Source organism: Camelus dromedarius, chromosome 18 (genome assembly GCF_036321535.1).
Source record: "Camelus dromedarius isolate mCamDro1 chromosome 18, mCamDro1.pat, whole genome shotgun sequence".
In the NCBI taxonomy this organism is placed as follows: Eukaryota; Metazoa; Chordata; class Mammalia; order Artiodactyla; family Camelidae; genus Camelus; species Camelus dromedarius.
This window is the reverse complement of record NC_087453.1, coordinates 24,806,150-24,826,247: the sequence shown is the minus strand read 5'-3', so window position 1 is coordinate 24,826,247 and position 20,098 is coordinate 24,806,150. Positions and strand designations below refer to the sequence as shown.

Here is a 20,098-nt window from a genome sequence, read left to right as displayed (position 1 = left end):
AGCATTGTGTGGACTCTGGCTTTGCCCTGCTGTCCATTTCATCAGTGATTTGGTGGCACATCCTGCATATGGTGGGAAAAAATTCAGAACCAGAGGGTCCTCAACCAACTGAAACAATGACCAAATTGTTTGGATTGTTGCATGAACTAAATTCAGTTGAACAAAGAGCCATTAAGCTTGGCAACAGTAGTTTGTGGAGCACTACAGGGAGCTGTGGCGGAGGCTGGAGGCCAGCAGGCCCTGCACCCACTGCTATGAACAGGACCTCAGAGAGCGTCCCTGGCCTCAAGCCAAGGATGGGATTAAGTCAGGGCTATCAAATGGCATAGAAGTGCACAGAGAAAGGCAAGGACTGATGTCCATCAAATCCCCTAAAAAGAAAACAGGATTGTAAGGGAATGAAGGACATTATCAATTGTTGCTTTTTGTCTTTACTCAAAAAAGTCTCTTTAGAAATGAAGTGACTCAATGAGTCAGCACCTGCTTTTAACAAGATCCCCAGAGGATTCGTTATCTCTACTGAAGTCTGAGAAACTCTGACCTATGTGACTCTCTATAGTTCGAGATTTTCATTTTTTATAGTGAACACATATTTGTGTATTACCTGTGTAATTTAAAGATAATTTAAAGAGACTAGATTATAAAGAAGGTGAAAATTCTGAGGGGAGAGTGACCCACCTGGACTGGATGGGGAGGAAGGAGTCCACTGAGCCAGGCCAGAAGGTGACAGCCGGCCACATGCGGAGAGTTGAGGAGCTTGTCTCTGAGTAGCAGCCTCCTGAAAGCGAAGGCAGGAGGGAAAAGGGGGAGAAGTCCCGAACAAGTCCCTGAGCTGGAAAGTTCTGTTTATGCTCATCGCAGGAGCCTCAATACAAGCTGACATCTGGCCATAGTAGACCCTCATAACTGAATGAAGTGTTAAAGGATCTGAAGTTCCAGAGGTGATAATAATGGAATTACTGCAAACACGCGTCCATGGACACAATTCTAAGGACATCATCGAGACAGCAAGTAGGGAAAAAAGCAATTCTTTCAGCAGTTACCACAGTTTCTCTCTTTCCTGATTCCTTTGGGCAGGACTCTTGCAAGAAGCAGATTTCCAGCTGCATGCGAAAATGAAAAGATTTTTCTTTTTATGTTAAATACAAGCAAATTGATTAAATAGGAGACAGCATCTGATTGCTAGGAAATCAGCGATTCAGACAATATGGCCATGGCACCTGGAGATGGGGAAGGAGGAGGCAGGAGGGAAGGAAGCCGGTGCAACTTGTCCACACCAAGGACACTCAAGGGCCAATGGGACTGAGCTCTGGAGGAGGAGGATGTGACATCACCTGGTCCAGCCTCACGGTTTACAGGCCCAGGAAGGAAAGGGACACCAGGAGTTGGCTGTGGGCCCAGAAACAGAGCTCAGGGCTTCCTCCCCTGCCTCATCTTTCTCCTCCCTCCCATTTTCTCTCCCCACCTCCACCCTTCTGGCTGCTGCCCTCCCACCTCCCTTCTGTCTCTGAGTACCCTCTTCAGTATGTATATTTTATTTAAATAAAAAGTTGTGGAGTTGAAGGCGTATTTTGGTTTTGTTGCCTTTTTTTTTTTTTTTTTTTTTTTAGAAACAGCATTAAGTAGAAGGAAGATATTCAATGTGGGTTTTTTAAATGCAGGCGAGAAGATGAGAATTTACTCTGCAGGGTTTGAGGTAAACCATGAGAATTTAAGGAGGCTAGTAAGTGAGTGAGATCTAGTCAGAGAAAACTTCCAATAGGAGCTGGGCTTTAAGCCAGGCCTTAAAGAAAAAAAAAAAAACCTTACTGGGTGCAGTAGCTAAGCAATGACTTTCTAGCTATTAGCCTTATTCTCACGGGCAGCACCACTGACTCCAGGGAAGGATGGGGAGCTGGATGAAATGTGTATGTGCCCACTCCCATCCCATTCCAGCAGTGGAGGCCCCTCTCAGAGCCCCTACCCTTCCCTCTGAGAGACTGAATATACAAAAGGACGTGGCCAGGCCATATATGAACTCTCTGCAGTACCCAGCCAGGAAAGCCAATCCACAACCTCTGTAGTAGTCGGCCTTGAATGATCAGGACTTGGTCAATGTGTGCCATCTTCTTCCCAGTCCCTTACCACTCCTTCCTTTCTTCCAACTCAGGATCAACCAGAGGAAGTCAAATATGCTCCTGACGTCCCTCTTCTAGTTAGCTGGCCTCCAGTGTCCTAGGCAAACAGCCTCCAATCACAGCACATCTGAAGCCTTCCCTTTTTTTTTTTCATCATGCTCTCCCATTCCTGCCTGCCTTTGATTCCCTCCCTGCCAAATGCAAGTGACAGTGGCCTTTCTTGCCAGCTCTGAATGAACAGCCTCTGTTTGTTGTCCTGTGAGTGACCTTGGTTTATCTCAGTATCTCTAACAGGGAGTCTGAACATACTCATAAAACCAACACCCAAATCAGGAAGTATCTATCCCTCCCAAAGCTAACCATGCTGACTTTCAGCACCATAGATCACTTTACTTATTTCTGTATTTTCTATAGGAATAGAATCACACAGGGAGCACTTTTGTATATGTACTGACTTCTTTTGCTCAACATCATGTCCGTGAGACATACCCATGTTGTGTGTAACAATATTTTCATTCATACTCATTGTTGTATACTAATATTCTACTGTATGACTTTATCCTAACTTATATAACCATTCTACCATGGATAGACATTTGGGTTGATTCCAGTTTGGGGCTACTATGAACAGTGCAGTTAGAAATATCCCTGCACATATCTTGGTAGACAAGAGCTCTCGTTTCTGTCATGTACATACCTAGAAATGGAACTGCTGAGTCCAGGCTATGCATGTGCTCAGCTTTAGTAGATATTGCCAATTTTCTAACAGGGTTTTTACCAACTTACAGTCCCCCTAAAGTCTGAGCGTTTCAGTTGCTCTATATTTCCATCAACACTTGATCTTGTCAGACACTTTCATTTTAGCCTTTCTGGTAGGTGTCTTTATAAATTTACACTTAATATTTTTCTTGTTCCCTAGAGGATCTAAGTTTCACTGCTTTTCTGGATTTCGTTGTTATAATTACTGATACTACATGATTGATCAAAATAACACTTGTCCCTCCCCCTTCCACCTCCACCCATGCTTTTGGACACTCCTTTAGACCACTCACAATTATACTGCAGGCAGTGGGTGATGGAGGGGGCACCTAAGGTGGACTCCTTGCTTTACTATTGTGTCTCCAAGGCCCATCCCCGTGCTCAGGACACAGTATTTGTTGATGATGTATTTGGTGATGTTCATGTTGTACATGAAAACATGACATGAAAGCTATTTGTCTCCAACACACTTTGTGAGCCATTTCCAAGCACTGCAGGGTATGCAGGTGTCTTACTCATTTTAGGCCTTAGACTTGGCACAAGAGAATCCTTTAACAAACAATGTCTGCTAAACCACACTGGCCTCCAGAGGCCTGGCATTTTGCACTTATGTCCCCTGCCTCGCCCACTGAGCCTGGTCACACACACACACAGTGATTACAGTCATATTGATAAACATCTCTGAGACCATATTAATCATATATTGCACATTATTACACTATTACGGCAAGGGGCAGATCTCAGCACACTGGGCAGAGATGTGATGGTGTGAAATCTCACTTTAATTGGGGTCCCAAGGTCCAGACATCCAATCAGCTATGGATCATGGGCATGCAGAACACCCAGCTCTGGGGCTCAGGGGTCAGAGTTTTCCCTGCATTGTCCCCTCTGGCCCTTCCTCCCTCCCAGTCTTGCAGACCAGCTGTAAATTGGGTCATAATTGTACCCCTTTCATAAGGTCTTTGTGAGGATTAAATGAGTTAGTATACGTAAGGCACCTAGCCCAGCACCTGGCACACAGCATGGTATGAGGTAAGTGGTAGCCCTTTCCACCGTTGCTGTTATTAACAACAGGAGTGAGGAATTCTGGGTGACCATGATCTGCACCAAGTGTGAACTTCATGGCCCCTGCCTACAGGACAAAAAGCAGAAAGGTGAGCATGGGGTGGCAGGGGATAGCATGTGATTTTCATTCATGAAGAGTTATCACTTCCAGCACCAATGAGCCCAGGGACCCTGGACACTACTTTCCCTGCAGGTCGGGGTGGAGGTGTTCCTTGGTCATCAGCTTCACGATAGTGCATTGCTGGAAAGCAAGGGACCTCAAGGCCTGAATTACTCCATTCCTGGGAAACTCCTATAGGAGCAGGAGACATACTGCAGAGTTTGAGCCTGGCCAAGAATGGGAATTTCTGCCTCCTGGAAGGGCTCCGTCAGATCCTAGAGCAATCCCTCGTGCAATGGGGCAAACTGCCACTGGACACACCTGTCAATCACCTCCTCTTTGGGACAGGAGCAGTAGCCAGGCACCTCCAAGGAGCTTGCCAATGAAGGAACCCCTCTGGTTTTCTCCTCCTAAGACAGGGACCCGGCACTGCTTATACTTTGAATTGATTCAAGAGGGATATCACCCACTGAGGCCAAGAAACCAAGAGAGGAATGCCTAATTGTTACCTAATGCTGCCTTGAAAAAAAAGAGAGAGAGAGAGAGAGCCTTTGCCACAAAATCCTTCTGACCCAAGTCTGTCCCTTGGCTTTCTGAACCCTTTACTCTCTGACTTATGAAAGAAATCTGCACAGAAAAAGGAGAATCAGGCAGAAATGAACAAGACTGTCCATGAGTCCATAATTAAAACTGGGTAATGGGCATATGGGGGGGGATATTATTCTATTTTCTCTACTTCCATGCGTGCTTAAGTTTTCCATAATAATAATAAAAAATGTTTCTTAAATGAAGCTATAAATAATCCAAGGCCTGAAAGAGTAAAGGGCATCCTGCTGATCTTTGACTAGGAACTCCCCTAAATCAATTGAATGTGAGTACATCAAACAAGGGAAACGCGGTGAGGGAAAGGCATTGGCCTGGTTTCCGTGGTCCGTCAAGCAGAGTCTGCAGGTGTTTCCCAGGGAAGGAGAAGCACTGGTGGTCCTTGGGCTTTAAGGGAACTTTTTCAACAGGAGAGAGTAAAGATGGAGATGGATTTATATGCAGGTACCTCAGCTACTGGTGAGTCTGCCCTAAGTGCTTAGGACAGTACCTGGCCCTCTGGCCCCACCCTAGCCTTTCCCTCAAGCTGAAGGGTGATTTCCCAAGTCTCCAGGTGTAGGTAGCTGTGCCCACCACAGGGGGAAGAGGTCCCCCCTGTCCTCCTTGGTCCTTCCTCCCTCTCTCCATCATCCATGAGGGGAACCTGCCTGGGTTTCCCTCCTACATGCACCTTCCTGCAGCTGAAACCACACTCCAAACCCAGGACTCCTGAGATCTGACACACGTCATCAACCCAAGCCCTCTCCTGGCCACAGGCCTCCACACACTGGCCAATCCCAATTCTGCTTGAAGTTGGCATTTTAGAGGCCTTCAGATTGAAAACAGCCAAAATAGGGATGCTGTTCAATGCAGGCCAAGTCAGAGCTTCAGGGCAGCATAATTTGAAAAGCACCAGGTAGGTCCCTGGATGTTTCCTACACATATTACCCAAAGGTATATCCCCATATGGCTGGTCACTGTGCTTGAAGTTCTACCACTCAAGTAGCATTCTTTGGGTCTACACACTGCTTTCTTGAGATACTTTTTTCCAAAATCACCTTGGGAGGGTAACACATTAAAACCAGTACCAGTGTATGACTTGTTCTCTGACCTTGGTACCTGGGAGGGAGGGAGGAGCACAGAGGGTGGTTAAGCGCAGGGGTGATGGGGAGTGGTGCAAACAGCTTGGGTAGTGAGCACTTAGTTTCAGGGTGCAGTCTGTTGGGTTTGGAGAGAGGGTTGAAGAGAAGTTCAGAGGTAGAAGTAGAGGTCATTAGGTTGCTGAAGTCCCCTAGGGCAGTGAAAAGAAAGGTTGCAGCAGCCAAAGGAGGGTGCAGGACCTTCAGACTGAGAGCTTGGGCGTGGGCCACAGGGACCCCTACCTCATATGCCTCCCCAGGGCTCTAGTCCTTGTCTCTTAAAGAGCCCAGAAATGAAGGTAGCTCCTGAGCCTCCTGTGTCTGCCCCTTGTCCAGCAATGGCCACCTGAAGAGAATCCACAAGGATACCCACCAATCTGGCTGTTGGGGGCACCCCAGCCCCCATCCTGTATAGATGCCCCAGTGGACATGCCTCCCTCCCCACTCCCAAATAATTCCCCAATGCACGGGATAAAGTAAGAGGCAAATAGAAAAGGTGGGGAGGCAGGAGGGTCTGCCATCTGCCTCTAAAGGTGTAGCCAAGTGCTCCAGTTCCTCCATATTTGAATAGGGATAGTAACAACATGTATCCAACCATTCTAAATAGATAAATTCATTTAATCCTCACAACACTAGGATATATACATATTAAAAATGTTATTCATCTCCATTTTACAGGTGAGAAAATGGAGACACAGAGAGGTAAACACCTTGCCCAAGAGCATAGTTAGTGAGAAAGACAGAGCAAGACGCAGGCCTAGGCCACCGTACACTACAGAGTTGCACCCTTACCCACTGGGCACTCTGCCTCTCATGCCCTCATCTCTACTAGGCTGGCCAGGGAGCAGTAGAAGCATTTAGTGGTCACCCACTCTGGGCTAGGCACTTGACAAAGGCCTGTATCCCTCAATCTCAGGAGAACCCAGAACGATGAGCCATGATACACAATGTCCATGTGGCTAAGCAAGACCGGAGAAGTCTGTGGCCAAGGCCACACAGCCCAGAAGGGATGGAGCTGAAATCCAAACCTTGACCTGAGCTCTGCCTTGCAGGTGCTCCCACACCAAGCCCTGTAGGGAGCTGAGGAGATTAGAGACCAGGATGAGACTGGAAAGGGGCTCTTTAGGTGGTCCTCAGGCCTAGCAGCTCGTCAGGCTTCCCAGGAGTCCTTGGGAATCTCCAGACCTCCTCCCCATCCTTATGTGGCAGGGGAGGAGAACCAGAGAGACAGGGGACTAGAAGCTGTCAGGTCCTTGGAGATGGGCCACTTTGCTGCTCCTGGGACAATAGCCTCAGGCTTAGCCACTGGGGGCCAGAGCGATGTCCTATGGGGTTCCCTACCCAACCCATCTGCTGTCAGCTGCCAGGGACTAGGGCAGGGGATGTTGCTGAGCCCTTGTGGTCTCCTGATCTTTGCACTTGGGTAAAGAAGGATAAGGCCTGGACGGGGGTATCTCCTCCAGAGGATAAGGGTGACCCAGATGGCCAGGGTGAGGTCTGGAATGCCTGGGGCAGCCCAGGGCCCAGAAAGCCAAGGATGAAAAGGGAGCCAAGAGGGCACAAGCTGGGATGAAAATGCTGCCTCCCAAGACCAGGCCTGGCCCCTGCCTCCCCTGTGACCCAGCCTCTGTCAGCCCCGCAAAGGGGTCAAGGACGGTGAGACAGCTCTGCTCTGTGGCTCCAGCGGATGTGCTGCGGGGGAAGGACTAGATGCCTGGTGAAGGGGACTTGGGGGATTCACTGGAGCAGACGCCGCCGGTACATCACAGCAAGGAGTGTGGCCAGGAGTGCCCCAGCCACAGCCACCCCAAGCCATGGGGCCCAGAGGATGCTCCCAACAGTCAGCGACTCCTCCAATTCCTCCTCTGCCTGGAACTCTGGGGCACACGGAGGGGTGCGCATCCCAGGGCTGTCCCCCAGGAGAGGGGCGCTGGGGCCCTCGTGAATCCTAATGGTGTCCATAGACACGTACTCATTCTCCTCTGGGGCGTTGTCAGGCCCCGCGCCCAGGGAATCGCTGCAGCTGATGGCAAGATCCGCAGAGCAGATGGAGAATGGCTGGCTATCCATCCTGGATACCAGCCCGCCAGGCTTGCTCAGCTCTGGCTCTGAGCTCCAGCGGTCAGAGCTGCTGTCTGGCCAGGGCAAGGTACCTCCAGCAACAGCGCCTGTGGGTGCTGGAGACGCAGGAGTCTCCTGGGAAAGAAAGAGGGACAGGAAGGGACTGAGGATGTCAGGGAGACAAGCCAGGCTGAGTGGCCCCATTCCCAGGCCAGACCAAGAACTAGCACCCTGACCCATCAGTTCTCATAGTGCTGCAAGGCCACCCTTGCTTGGGGACTCAACTCGCTGATGGTACAGGAGGACAGTGGGGGAGGAGGGGACCAAGGCCCTGCAGAAGCATCAGGGGCGACCTCCTCCAGGGCTGAGAGCTCTACTCACTGGTCTGCCTGTGAGCTCACTTCCACCACAGGGATCCCTTGGTCACGGGCGGCCTCATGCGCCCAAGGGGTCCTGGACTTGGTCCCTCCAGGCAAACAATAGCAGAAGGGTTAGACTTGCAGGTTCGGAGCGGGCAGCTGTGGAGGCTGCTGGGTCTGGGCAGCTGCTCCAGGCTAGATGGGCTGGGACTGCAGTCTGTAAAACGCTGGTCACAGTGGAGCAGGCCAGATATCTTAGTGGTGAAGAGCAAGGCATCGAGGCAGACAGGCGACCCTGCTCTACCCTCTCACTGAGGAGATGTCTGCAAAATAGCACTGCTGAGCTTAAAAGGAAGCTGTGAGCTCTAAATGAGTTAGTGCACATGACCAGTGAAGGTGGCCAAGCCCACCTGACCCTTCTGAAGCATCCACACGTAAGAGCTCTCATGATTATTATTACTCTAAAGGACATGGTGTGAGGTCTGATGAGGCTGGGTCTCAGCTGTCCTTATAGCCTCAAAAAAAAAAAAAAAAAGCTCTGGACCAGCCTAGGCTGGAGTCAGAATGGAGACTGGAAAGGGTCCAAGGACAGGGCTTGGGGAAGAGGTCTAGATCACTGCGAGGACTTACCTCCGAGGGTCTGTTGCTGCTCCTGACAGTGGGCCCAGTGTTGGCAGGCACTCTGCTGGGCACCATGGTCGTAGGCTTCTTGTGGTCAGGCACCAGGCCAGCAGGCACTTTGGGTGGCACTGTGCCAGAACGCATTGCATTGATGGGCAATTTGGATGGTACTTGACTGGCGAGCACATTAGTGGGCACTGTACCAGCGGGCTTCAAGCTGGTGGGCAACTTGGAAGGTACTGTGCTGGCAAGTGCTAAGCTGGTAGGTACCTTGGAGGGTGCTGTGCAGGCAATCATAGAGTTGGTGGGCACCCCTGCCCCACTGGAGCAGATAGTGCCTTCAGCCTGGTCACCAGCACCCCCTGCAGAGGCCAAGCCAGTGGAGGAGGAAGAGGTGCCAACAGATGGAGCTGACACTGGGGGTCCAGGCAAGCGGCTTGCCCTGGGGGTAGAACGGGCCAAGGGCTGGAAGGAGACAGTCGGAGACACAGGCCCACGGGATGGTGTGAGGCTGGGGACCATGCCTGCAGGTGGCGAAACAAAAGGAGAAACGCAAACCCACAAGAGTATTACCCTAAAATCACAGTGACTCAGGGATCAGAGGGCTAGAGAAGGGTCCCTCTGCCCCAACTCACACCATTGCTACTGCATTAAGCCTCCCAACCTCCCACCCACAGGGGGTGTCTCCACAGTCCCTCTGGCCACTTCTCCCAGGCCGGCTGCAGGTGTATCCTTGGTCCTGTCTCTCTTCAGTCCTTGACTTGTTTTCTCACAAGAGTAAATCCCTCCTTCTACCAGGGTCTAGGAGCTTGAGTATCATTAGTTAATGAATAATCCTCTGCTTTTCTTCTCTTGCCTGCCTCCTTTTCCTCTTGTGCCTGCCTCTTCCATCTTCTCCTTAGCCTAGTGGAATCCTGGATGTTTCTCCCACTGCCTTTTTTCCTACCAGTAGGAGCAATCCTCGGCCAGGGCAGAGGGCAACAGGATGGCTCAAGGAGAAGAGCTCACATTAGTCATGTGGCACCAGAGGCCCAGCCAGCCCCCAGCGTGTGCAAATCTTCTCTAATGCCAAAGGGTTTGGGGGCTGCATGGACAAAGCCACCCCTGGGAGGACGGCCTGAAGTGGGGAAAGCAGGAGGGAGCAGGTGGTGATGGTCCATAAAGGCGGAAATATCAGGATTCCCTATGGAACTCTTAGAATGCACATGCCAGGCCCTACTGTGGACAAAGGTGAGGGGTGATTCTGATGTACCCCCCAACTCCCGCCCCAAATCTAATACGACAGAATGTCACGGGAACTGTATCGATGCTTGTACTGAAATCAAAGTACCATTTGCCTCCCTGATCCACAGCAGCATTTCCTGAAAGGTGTTCCATGGCAAGTGGACACTATAAAACACAAATGGAAGCTTGGGGCACAGTTTGGCGTGACAAGAGCATGGGGCACTAAGATGGCTTCTCTGAGCCTTTAACTGCTCATGTGCCTTGTGGCTGTGCCTTGTGGCTTTCCCATGGACAGCGAGGGCTGGCTGGGCACCAGTCATGTGGAACATAGTTTGGGAAATAGTGGTGCAGAGATGTCAGTCTGGGAGATCAGAGCAGACAGCACTATATTACTGAGAGGGCTGGTGCAGGGGTCCAGGCCCTTGGCTGATGAACAACATACTTCCTCAGAGGGCTGAAAAGTTTTGGTGATTTACTGGGAGCTAGAGACCCAGCTGCCAACAGCTGGCCTAGCCTTGCACTCTCCTTCAGGTGCTGTCCTCCAGGTCCTGGCAGATCCTAGAGTCCCTTTGGTATAGTGCATTAGTGGCCCTAATTCACATCTCCTTCCTGTACCCATGCCCTCTGCAAGGTCACCTCATCAGTCCTCTCATCTAGGGATGAAGTCTCTCTCTCTATTTCTTGACACTGGGTTGGCCTTGTGACTTGCTTTGTCCCACAGAAAGAGGCAGGAAGAACTCTGCGCTAGTTTTGAACCTATGCACCAGAAGCCCCTCTCTTTCCTTCTCTTTCTCTTTCTCTTTTTCTCTTTCTCTCTCTCAGAACTCTTCTCAAGTATATGAAATCAGCTTGTCTGCTGGAAAATGAGAGACTCATGGAAGAGAACCAAGGTACCCCAGCCAACAGCCAGAGTTATACAAAGCTTATGTGTACACTGACATGTATACAAGCGGGAACTTAGCCAAGATCAGAACTGCCCAACTGAGCGAGCCCCAGTTGCTGACCCACACAATTATGAACTAAATAAATATTTAAAGCCATTAAATTTTGGGATTGTATGTCACACAGCAAATGCTAACCAACATGCCCTCTAAGGAATTGGGTTGTTCCCTGGGATGAGCTCCTTTTATTCCTACCTTTGCCTCCTGTCCAAGACAGCCAGAGGGGCCACTCTAACCCTTACCCTGACCGGGAGGTGAGAAAGGCCCTCTGACTCCGGAGTCTGGACATACCTGCTGTGTGGGTGCGGCCTGGCTCTGTGTCCTGCTCCTGAGGCCCACCGGAGGGGAGGGGGCTGAGAGCCACTGTGTCAGAGGAGGGTTCCGGGGGGCCACTCAGCCTCTTCAGGACAGCCCCAGAGCTGGATGACTGTGGGACTTTCTTTGAACTCTGCAAGAGGGAAAATGTGAATAAGGCAGTTGCTTCTCCCAGGGGCGGGCAAAGGGCAGCTTCTGCTCTTGGGGCAGCTCTCGCAGGCCTCAGCCCACGCCATGGAGCACAGGAGCCAAGGAAGCCCTTGCCTCAGCTTTCATCATTGCCACAACTTCTGTCTACAGGTGACTTTGAACCCACCTCACAGAAAATCATCCTGTCATTTCATGACAGGGTCCCTTTCATCTGTCTGGCCCTACAGAAAGGTCCCCATCTGTGGGACCACTGCACAGACCCCTGTCTTGGGATGCAAGTCCATGACTTTGTGTCTCCTTGATACCCTACATCATATCCCAATAGAATCAGTCATCTTTCCCCCCAAACTTGACTTTACTAGGAATGATTTCAGCTCCCACCATCCACCTCCTACCCCCTCACCTCTTGCTCCCTCACTCCCCCTCATTTAATCACCCCTTGATCCCTCGAGCCAGCTCAACATCTCACGTGGACTACTGCAAAGACCTCAAAACTGACCTCACAGCTAGCTGATGACAGAAGGTTGGGGGCTGCCACATAGTGAAGTCCTGGCTGGCAGTCTGGGAGCTGGTCTAGGGCAGATCCCCAGTAGGGGAGCCCTGGGGTTCTGAGCAGAGATTAGGCATGATTTGTGGGGCACAGGAGAGGGCCTCTGGAAGGCTGGGTGAGCAGAAGTGGGCAGACAGGAACACAGAAGCAGAAGGCTCAAGGTAGACTGTGAAGACGCACCTCTCCCGGGGACTCTGGCGGCTCGGTGTCCTGGACAGGAATAGGATAACTCAGCTCATCCTCTCTGTAGCAGTTGTGGAGGCTGCTGGGGGCCACAGCAGGAACTGACGGTGGCTCCACTGGGGCTGGGGGTTGGTTTGGAGTCCCTGAGGGACAAAGATACAGTGATGTCGAGGAGGAACTGGGGGGCTGTCAGTGACAGGAGAGGCCTGGGTGTTCCTAGGCCCCCAGGTCCTTGTCTGTCAGTCCCACAGCTCCAAAAGCTGTCCTGACGTGGGAGGTACTCCCCAAAGGTGACAAGCTTCACCAAGTGGAGGCAGGTGTGGAAGGGAGAGTGGCGCTAGAGAGGACAAGGATCAGCAGAAGGAGCAATGGGTGAGAGGAGAGTACGGAAGGGAAGGGCACCTCGCAGGCCTCTCACCACCCAGACTGTGTCAGCAGTCATCACTTCTGTCCCGGACATCCTGGGACCCAGGCGCTTCCTCCTCCTCCTCCTCCTCACGGGTGGCCCTCACCACTAACTGACCCCTGACTTAAAGCTGCCTCCTCAGTCCCTCTCCTTTGCCCCTACCCCTGGCCCCACCACAGCTGTCTGTATTTGAGGGAGCCACTGCTAACCTCCACAAATGAAGAGATGAGTTAGGCAGGAAGGAAGGAGGGGAGACAGGGAGGGAGGAAGGAAGGAGGGGAGAGAGGGAGGGAAGGAGGAAAAGAGGGAAAAGAAGAAAGGCAAACACACAGACATGCTAAGACTGTAAATCTAAGCAGGGTGTCAGGAGTTGTCTCTAGTCTGAAATATAAGTAGGGCTGGCGCAAGTCGTCCTGCTTCAGCCCCTGAGACCCTGAGCTCACCAGACCCTTCCCTGGGCACTGGGCCTGGCAGGGAGCACCGAGAGACACTGAGGGATAACTGGGCAGCTGTGGGTGGGGGCTAAAAGGCTTCAGGGGAAACCAGTGGGAGGGGAAGAGATGACGAGAAAGGAAGGAAGGAATCCACGGGGAGAAGAGCGGTAAAGTGAAAGGAGGGGAGAGAGATGAGCAGAGAGAGGGAAGGTGAACTGAGGGAGAGGAGACAGGAGGAAGAGGGTGGGAGGCCATCATCATGGCCACAAAAATTAAGGCTCTATTTGCTGAGCATATGGGAGGGTCTCAGCCCCAGGAGAGCACTCAATACGCCATCATCCCATGGTGTCTACTGCAGCCCTGCAAGGTAGATGTTGCCATTAGCCCTATTTTACAGAGAAGAAGACTGAGGCTTAGGGAGACAAAGGGGCCTGACCAAAGGGTTAATAATGGTTATTAAGTGGCCAAACTGGGATCTACACTCAGGTTTGTCCACTGCCCAGGAGGCTGGAAGGAGGGTGACAGAGGAAGCCAGAGGTATGGGGTGAGGAGAGAAGAAGAGGGGAGGCCAGTGGAATCAGACAGGAGTCCCAGAAGAGGCCCAGGGCAGGAGGCTCACGGGGCAGGTTGCTCTGGTAGACGCGAGCCACTTCGTCAGCGAGGCAAGAATGCTCACAGCTCCTCAGCGCTTCGATGAAGGAATGCACCCAGCCGCTCCTCCGCCGAAGGCTGCTGAAGAGCTCCCACAGGGTGCCCTGGTTCCCCCAGCGCTCATAGGAGGCCCGCAGTCGGTCCTGAAAGACACAGCCCCACTGCCTAGCTCAAGCCAGGTGGTCCTGACCCTTTCCCCACCCTGGAGGGGGCAGCTGCAACTGGAGGTACCTAGAAAGCCACAGAGGGAGGCAACCATCTGAAACTGGGTCAGAGCCTAGGACAAGGCCAGGGTTTGAGCCCAGGTTTAAAAGCAGCTACCAGAAATAGGCTCTCAAGCGTTCTGCTCAGAGCTTTGTATGAAGAATCTTATTTAATGCTATTATTATACCCACTCTACTGATGAGGAAATTGAGGCTTAGCACATACAAACAAATAACCAGGTAGCAGAAACAAAAACCCATAGAAAGCATTTACTGCAGAACTAAATGGCAAGGTAGTCCCATAAACACCAAAACACAAGAGGAAGGAGCCAAACCCCACCAGCCGCAGACCCGCACACCACCAGCATCTGCATGCAGGAGGTGGACGGAGTCTGCTGGGTTCAATCTGGGGACAGCTAAAATGGGAGGGGCCAGGCCCACTCCACAGCATGTGCTGAGGGAGCTAGAACAGTCTTATTCCCATGGACTCTCAAGACTGAGCCCCAGGCTCCCTGCCAGGACAGGTCCCATAACAAGGAGAATGGAATCAAAACTAAACAGGAACAAGGACACAGGACAAGAGAGAGGAAGATGAAGAAAAAGAAGATTCTGATAAATGTGGGTGAGGGGCCCGGAGCCCAGAAATCTATGCCGTATTTTGGTGCACTACACCAAAACGACACAAGAGGGAGCTCAGGGAGGCTGGAAAGGACACCCTGAGGCACACTTTATTATGAAAGTTAGAAAAATGTCAAGGACGGGAAGCAGGAGACAGACTACAGAGATGGAAGGAGTTGGCCCTGGCCTGGGAGAAGCTCCCAATTCCACAGCCCTGCCCCGAATCAGTGCCTGGTTGTCACACCCTGGCTCACCTGGTCACTTGCTGTGAGGCAGGACAGGTAAGGCAGAATCTCCAGAACATGGATATGGCAAAAATTGCTGTGATTGTTGCGGATATACTGATAAGTCTTGTCCTCGGCAAACGTCATCACTGTCCAGGTTCTGAAGTGACAGAGGGCTCTGGCCCATGAAGTGTGGATGGAATGAGAGAGGAAAAAATACTGGAAGAAAACAGACCACACATGGCAACAGAATTGGGAGTGAGGTTGGGCAAAAAGCAGTTCTTTCTTTCTCAGCTCTTTGGAATTTTTGCTTTTTTCTTTAATAATCCTATTTCATTACTGCCTGAGTCCCGACCCAGGCAATAATGAAACAGGATTATTAAATTAATCTCTTTAAAAATGAATTGATCGATGAATTTGCTTAAAAACAAACTGATGGACAAACAAAGCAAAACAAAAACAGATCCAGAAGACCTAGAACCCATTTCTGCCCTGCAGGTTGGTCAGTGTTGGGGAGGGCTCTGGCTCCACCTCCCTCATCATCCCCAGGTCTGAATGTGCCCCTAGCTGCTGACAGCAAGAGGGTTCCACCTGGAAGTCCTGCTTCTTTGAAGTATACTGGGGGGAAGGGGAGGAGAAGGAGGGGAGAAGGAGAAGAAAGCACCTAGCGTGATCATAATACAACCCATCCTACTCTAGTGGTCAAGAAAATGAAGTTCCAAGAAATGAAGAGGGCTTGCTAGTTAGTAGAAGAGCAAAGAACTGAGGTCTTCAGGATCCAGGACCAGGTTCTTTCCAGAACATGACTGTAAGCCTACCATTAAAGCTTGCTACATACATATCCTTAGGGTAGGAGGCTGAGTTTCACTCACAGTGTGACCCAGGGCAAGTTACCAGTTTTTTCCAGCCTTGTCCTCACCCCTAAATGGCTCAGAGAGCTTGGTTGACAACACAGTAGTCCAGCTTTGTAAGCCTGAAATTTAAAAGTGCCCCAAGTACAATCAATTGCTGTGGGTTTCTTATGTACTACTTACCACAGTTTGCAATTATAAATGTTTGTTTGCTTGTTTCTTATTTGTCTCTCATGCAGGGAATAAGACAGACAAGATCTCTGTCATTAACCAATTTATATTCTACTAGAGTGGGACAGATAACGAATCAGTAAATATACCCTAAATAAGAATTCCAGCTAGTAATAAAGTAATAAAGATTACAGAGAAAATAAAGCAGATAAGGAGACAGAGCCCCTGAAGAAGGGCATGCTGCTTGAACTGGGATGGTCAGGGAAGTCTTTCTGAATTGACATTTGAGCTGAACTGTTCTTGGCTGTAAGATCCGTGTTTTAGGCAGAGGGCACAGCAAGCAAGAAGTCCTAAGGTGGGAACGAGTTTGGCATGTTTGAAGAACAGAAAGTAGATTGGAGTGATCCAGGTTTAGAAAGTTAGGGGGAGGGGCAAAGATCAAGGTCAAGGAGGTTGGAAAGGGCCACTCACTTAGGACAATATAGGAAAGGACTTTAGGTTTTATTTGGAGTGAAACAGGAAGCGTTCTGAGCACAGAAGGGAGAAGATTTGATTTATGTTCAAGACCTCTGTGGTGGTTTTGAGGACACTGGATTGTGGAGGGAACAGGATGGAAGCAAGGAGACAAGTCAGGAGGCGATAGCAGGGAACACGTAATGGGTATGGCCAGTATAGTAACCATGGAGATGGCAAGAGTGGCTGGATTCCCAGTATTCTGTGGATATGAGAGGTAAAGGAGAGAGAAGAATCAAGGCTGACTTCTTAGGCACTGGGTGGGTGGAGGGTGCTACTTAGCAAGCCAGAGAATCTGGGGAAGAAGTAGTGGTGCAGAGGGGACTCCAAAGCTCCATTTTCAACAAGAGAAGCATAAGATGCTACTGGAGTCCAAAGGGGTTTTCAAGAAGGGAAGGGAGCAAAGGAGAGAGGGGCAGGCTGGAGTAGAAACATGGGTGTCAAGATTAGGTGGGACGCCTAGGAGACAGTGTTGCAGAGCAGAGAGTTCCCAAAAGCTGTTCAGGCTGCCAGGCTTCTGCCACATGGGATATGGGGCAGCAGTCCTGCCGACCTGCTGCTCACTGGCCTTACAGCCACATGTCCCATGACTTGCTCTGCAAACCACCAGGAGCTACATTCCCGGTGGGGCAAGTACTAACTACAGAGGTCAAGAGGATCAGGGAGTTGGGGTGGGGGTCCCTTGAGCCTTCAGGAGATGAGGAAAGAACAACTCTGTGGTGGCAGACTCTTTTCTCCTTCTCTCCCAGGGGATCAAGAGTCAGGTGATAACGTTCTTCTGCATCCCAGCGGGAGGCATAGAGTTTAGCAGGAGCATGGGGGAAGAAAGGGTCCAACCAAAAAGAAAGGAAGCCCATATTTGTTCATATTTATTGAGGGTCCACTATAGGCAGGCACAACCTAAGTTTCTTTCATTTAATCCTTGCCACGATCCCACGAGAGAAGAAGTGACGCCAAGTTGCACGGCTGAACTTTGGCCTGACAGGACTGCAACCCAGGACCTGCTGCCTCATTGCAACTCACCATACACCTTGCAGGGCACAGCGACCCCTGCAGCAAGTGAGACTCATACAACCCCTCCTGGGGCGAGGGCCGGGGCGGAAGAGAGGCGCTGAGTGAGGGTGCTCCTGGTAGGACGCAGTATTTTAGTCCCTTCTCTTGTGAGAGATGGAAATCTTTCCGACAGGTCTGAGGACATTCCAACACTGCCCTCCAAAGCAGCGGTTCTCAGCTCGCTATCTGTTCCTCAGACGTCTCTCAGTTTCCAAACAGTTTTGTTTTTTCCAGTGTTTTCCTGGCGCCCTCTTGCCGTCTCACAGAAGATTCCCGGCGGAGTGTTCCGGACCGCCGCGGCAAGGAGCGATTCCGACCCCACTGCTCCTGAGGCTCCGAGCGCTTTCCAGAAAGAAAACTCCACCCGCCCGGAAGGGACGAGGCCTCATAGCCTCAGGGCCTATTTCTGAATTCCTGGGCCAGATCTAGGTCCGGGGAGCGCCAAGAGGCCGTTCTGAACAGGTGTCACCACGGGGAACAGTCAAGACCCAGGGGAGGGCGGCAGCCCTCGACCCGCAAGCGCGGCCTTGGCCGCCAGGGGTTGGCGCACCCGGGATAGGCCTCGCCTGGAGGTCACCCTGGGCCTGCCAGCGGCTGGAAGAGCCCAGCAGCCAGGACCCGACTCCTTCCGCCCCAACCTCCCCTTCAGCACGAGCAGACGCCCCGCGCCACCCACCCCCCGAGTCCCTGGTGCAAGATGCGGCGCGCGGAGCCCTTGATGCCTTAATTAGGACCCACTCTTCCTGGCCCCCCGCGCGCCACAAGGCCCACGCGCCCTGGAGGACTCCCGAGTCCCATTCGGCTCCTGCACCGCAGGCCACCTTCCGGAAGGACGTCCGTGCGCCCTGAGCTGAGAGGACAGAGCTCCCAGCGCAGCGCTCTTACCTTGGGTAGTCGCGGTCAGGCGACCAGCCTTTGATCGAGGACAGCCCGGAACCCTCCCCGGCAGGGAGGCAGGGAGGGGCAGGGCCCGGGCCGCGCGGCCACAGGCCAAACGGCGGGGGCGGGGCTTCCGGGCGAGCTGGATCCTCAGGGCGGCGGGGGCAGGCGCTTGGCCTCGGTTTTGGGGCCTGGATGCGCTGGACACGCACTCGGGACTGACCTCGGTTCCTGCTGGGGCGCGGAGGAGCAAATGTTCTTTTTTTGTTCCTCTCGAGCAACTTCCAGGGGAATTCTCCAAGGGTCTGGCTAGAAACCAAGTAGAAACTGTGGCGGACTCGGTCCCGACGCTTCCTACGCAAAGCTACCCCTCCTCCCGCCGAGTAATTTGTGGGGTGAGGGTCTTTATGTCGTTCGCTCCTGGGCGCCCAGGGCCCAGCACACAGAGTGCTCAGTAAACACTGGGTGACACACAAAGCTCACAAGGGCGCGAGCACTCAGCCAGGCGACGCTCCCCCTGGGCTTGAGGAGGCAGGAAGGAGTGGCGGGGGCGAGGGGGGTGGAATTTTGGGACAGGTAGGTATATACAGGGCAGGGGCGCCAAAGTTGGCTCGCCAGGCACTTCCGGTGTGGGCCTTGAGTGCTGCGTGGGAAAGTCCTCTCCGCCCAAGGATTTGGGGCGGTACCTCTCCTAAGTGCTCGCCAACCGCCTCACCCTCCCTCTGCTGGGGCAAAGGCCAGGAATTACTGAGTGCTCACTGGGTTCCAGGTACAGATTTAAAGTCTTACGTCTTAGGGCCCATTAAGTATTCTCAAAATAACCAGGTAGAGGTTTCTTTTTTCCTGTTTTAAAGAGAGATCAAAAGATTTGGGGAAATGGCAGTTCTTAAGTTAAACGTACGCCAACCGTATCACCCAGCAACCACTCCTGAGTGACCTATGGGTCCACCTAGAAACAGGCACGATAGCTAACGTTCATAGTGGCTTTATTCATAATAGGCAAGCTCTAGAAACAACGCAAATGTCCATCAGCAGGAAAATGGAGACAAACCGTGTCATATACAGCAGTGAAAAAGAACAGACAAGAGAAACAAATTATTGATAAACACAACACGGATCAATCTTACCAGGATGAATAGGCATCATGGCTAACCAACCAAGCACAAAGAGCACATGCTGTTTGCTCCAAGTCACAAGGTAAGCTAAGATTCAAAAACTGGCAAAACTCATCTACATAAGTAGAAATGATATCACTGGCTATCTCTGGGGGGTGTGTTGAGGGGTTGGGTACCAGAGAGCCTTCTACGATGATGGAAATGTTCTGTATCTTGATGTAAGTGGTGAGTACTTGGGCTTGCACATATGTAAAAAATGCATTAACTGTACACTTAAGATTGTTACACCTTTACTGCAACTTAAAAGAAAAATAAGACAACTGAGGAGTAAGAGTTTGGGCCAGGATCATGTGCAAATGCCTATCTCCAAAGCCAGTGCTCCCAAACTGAATCATAGAAAGATACCTGAACACCTTTTTTTTTTTTTTATTACCTTATGTGGTAACCCTGTGGATATTTCACAACATTCAGCATTTACAGAATGGTGTTAATGTCACACCTGAACTCAACTAACTGTGATAAAGCCAGCTCTGCCTTGTTTAGCCAAGACAGGTTGAATGTTGATTAGTTTGAGAATTACTCCTGCCTGCTACCTGCCCCGAATCCAGTGACCTCATATCCAATTCTCGCAGGAAGAATATTGGAAGTATGCTGACTGGCTTCCAAAAGCAGTTGTCACCCCTGTCTTTGCTGGACCTCGCAGGGCATTAAATATATATATATATATATATATATATATACAGCTTCCTCAAAAACACAATGATACTCTGACTTAGTCCATTTGGGCTGCCCTAACAAAAATATCATAGACTGG

The 20,098-nt window shown here is 51.2% G+C and overlaps 1 protein-coding gene across 2 annotated transcripts; it reads right to left on the bottom strand.

The window, feature by feature from the left end:
• Positions 1 to 3,637: 3,637 nt before the first annotated feature.
• Positions 3,638 to 18,316, bottom strand: MAVS (mitochondrial antiviral signaling protein). 2 transcript variants are annotated; one of them, XM_010988240.3, is made up of 7 exons: positions 18,176 to 18,316; positions 14,733 to 14,921; positions 13,626 to 13,800; positions 12,164 to 12,309; positions 11,260 to 11,416; positions 8,813 to 9,327; positions 3,638 to 7,958 (listed from the first exon to the last, which is right to left on the bottom strand). In XM_010988240.3, exons 2-7 carry the CDS (start codon positions 14,847 to 14,849, stop codon positions 7,500 to 7,502), a joined length of 1,569 nt encoding a protein of 522 aa, XP_010986542.2. In that variant the 5' UTR covers positions 14,850 to 14,921; positions 18,176 to 18,316; the 3' UTR covers positions 3,638 to 7,499. The 2 variants fall into 2 exon arrangements, with proteins under 2 accessions (XP_010986542.2, XP_010986541.2); XM_010988239.3 differs by lacking the exon at positions 18,176 to 18,316 and adding an exon at positions 17,261 to 18,169.
• Between the last annotated feature and the right edge of the window lie 1,782 nt (positions 18,317 to 20,098).

Coding starts and splice junctions, on each gene's coding strand:
- MAVS (XM_010988239.3), bottom strand. Junction 13,801..14,732: donor GCCTCACAGCAAGTGACCAG/GTGAGCCAGGGT, acceptor TGTGTCTTTCAG/GACCGACTGCGGGCCTCCTA. Junction 11,417..12,163: donor CGCCAGAGTCCCCGGGAGAG/GTGCGTCTTCAC, acceptor TCCCTCTTGCAG/AGTTCAAAGAAAGTCCCACA.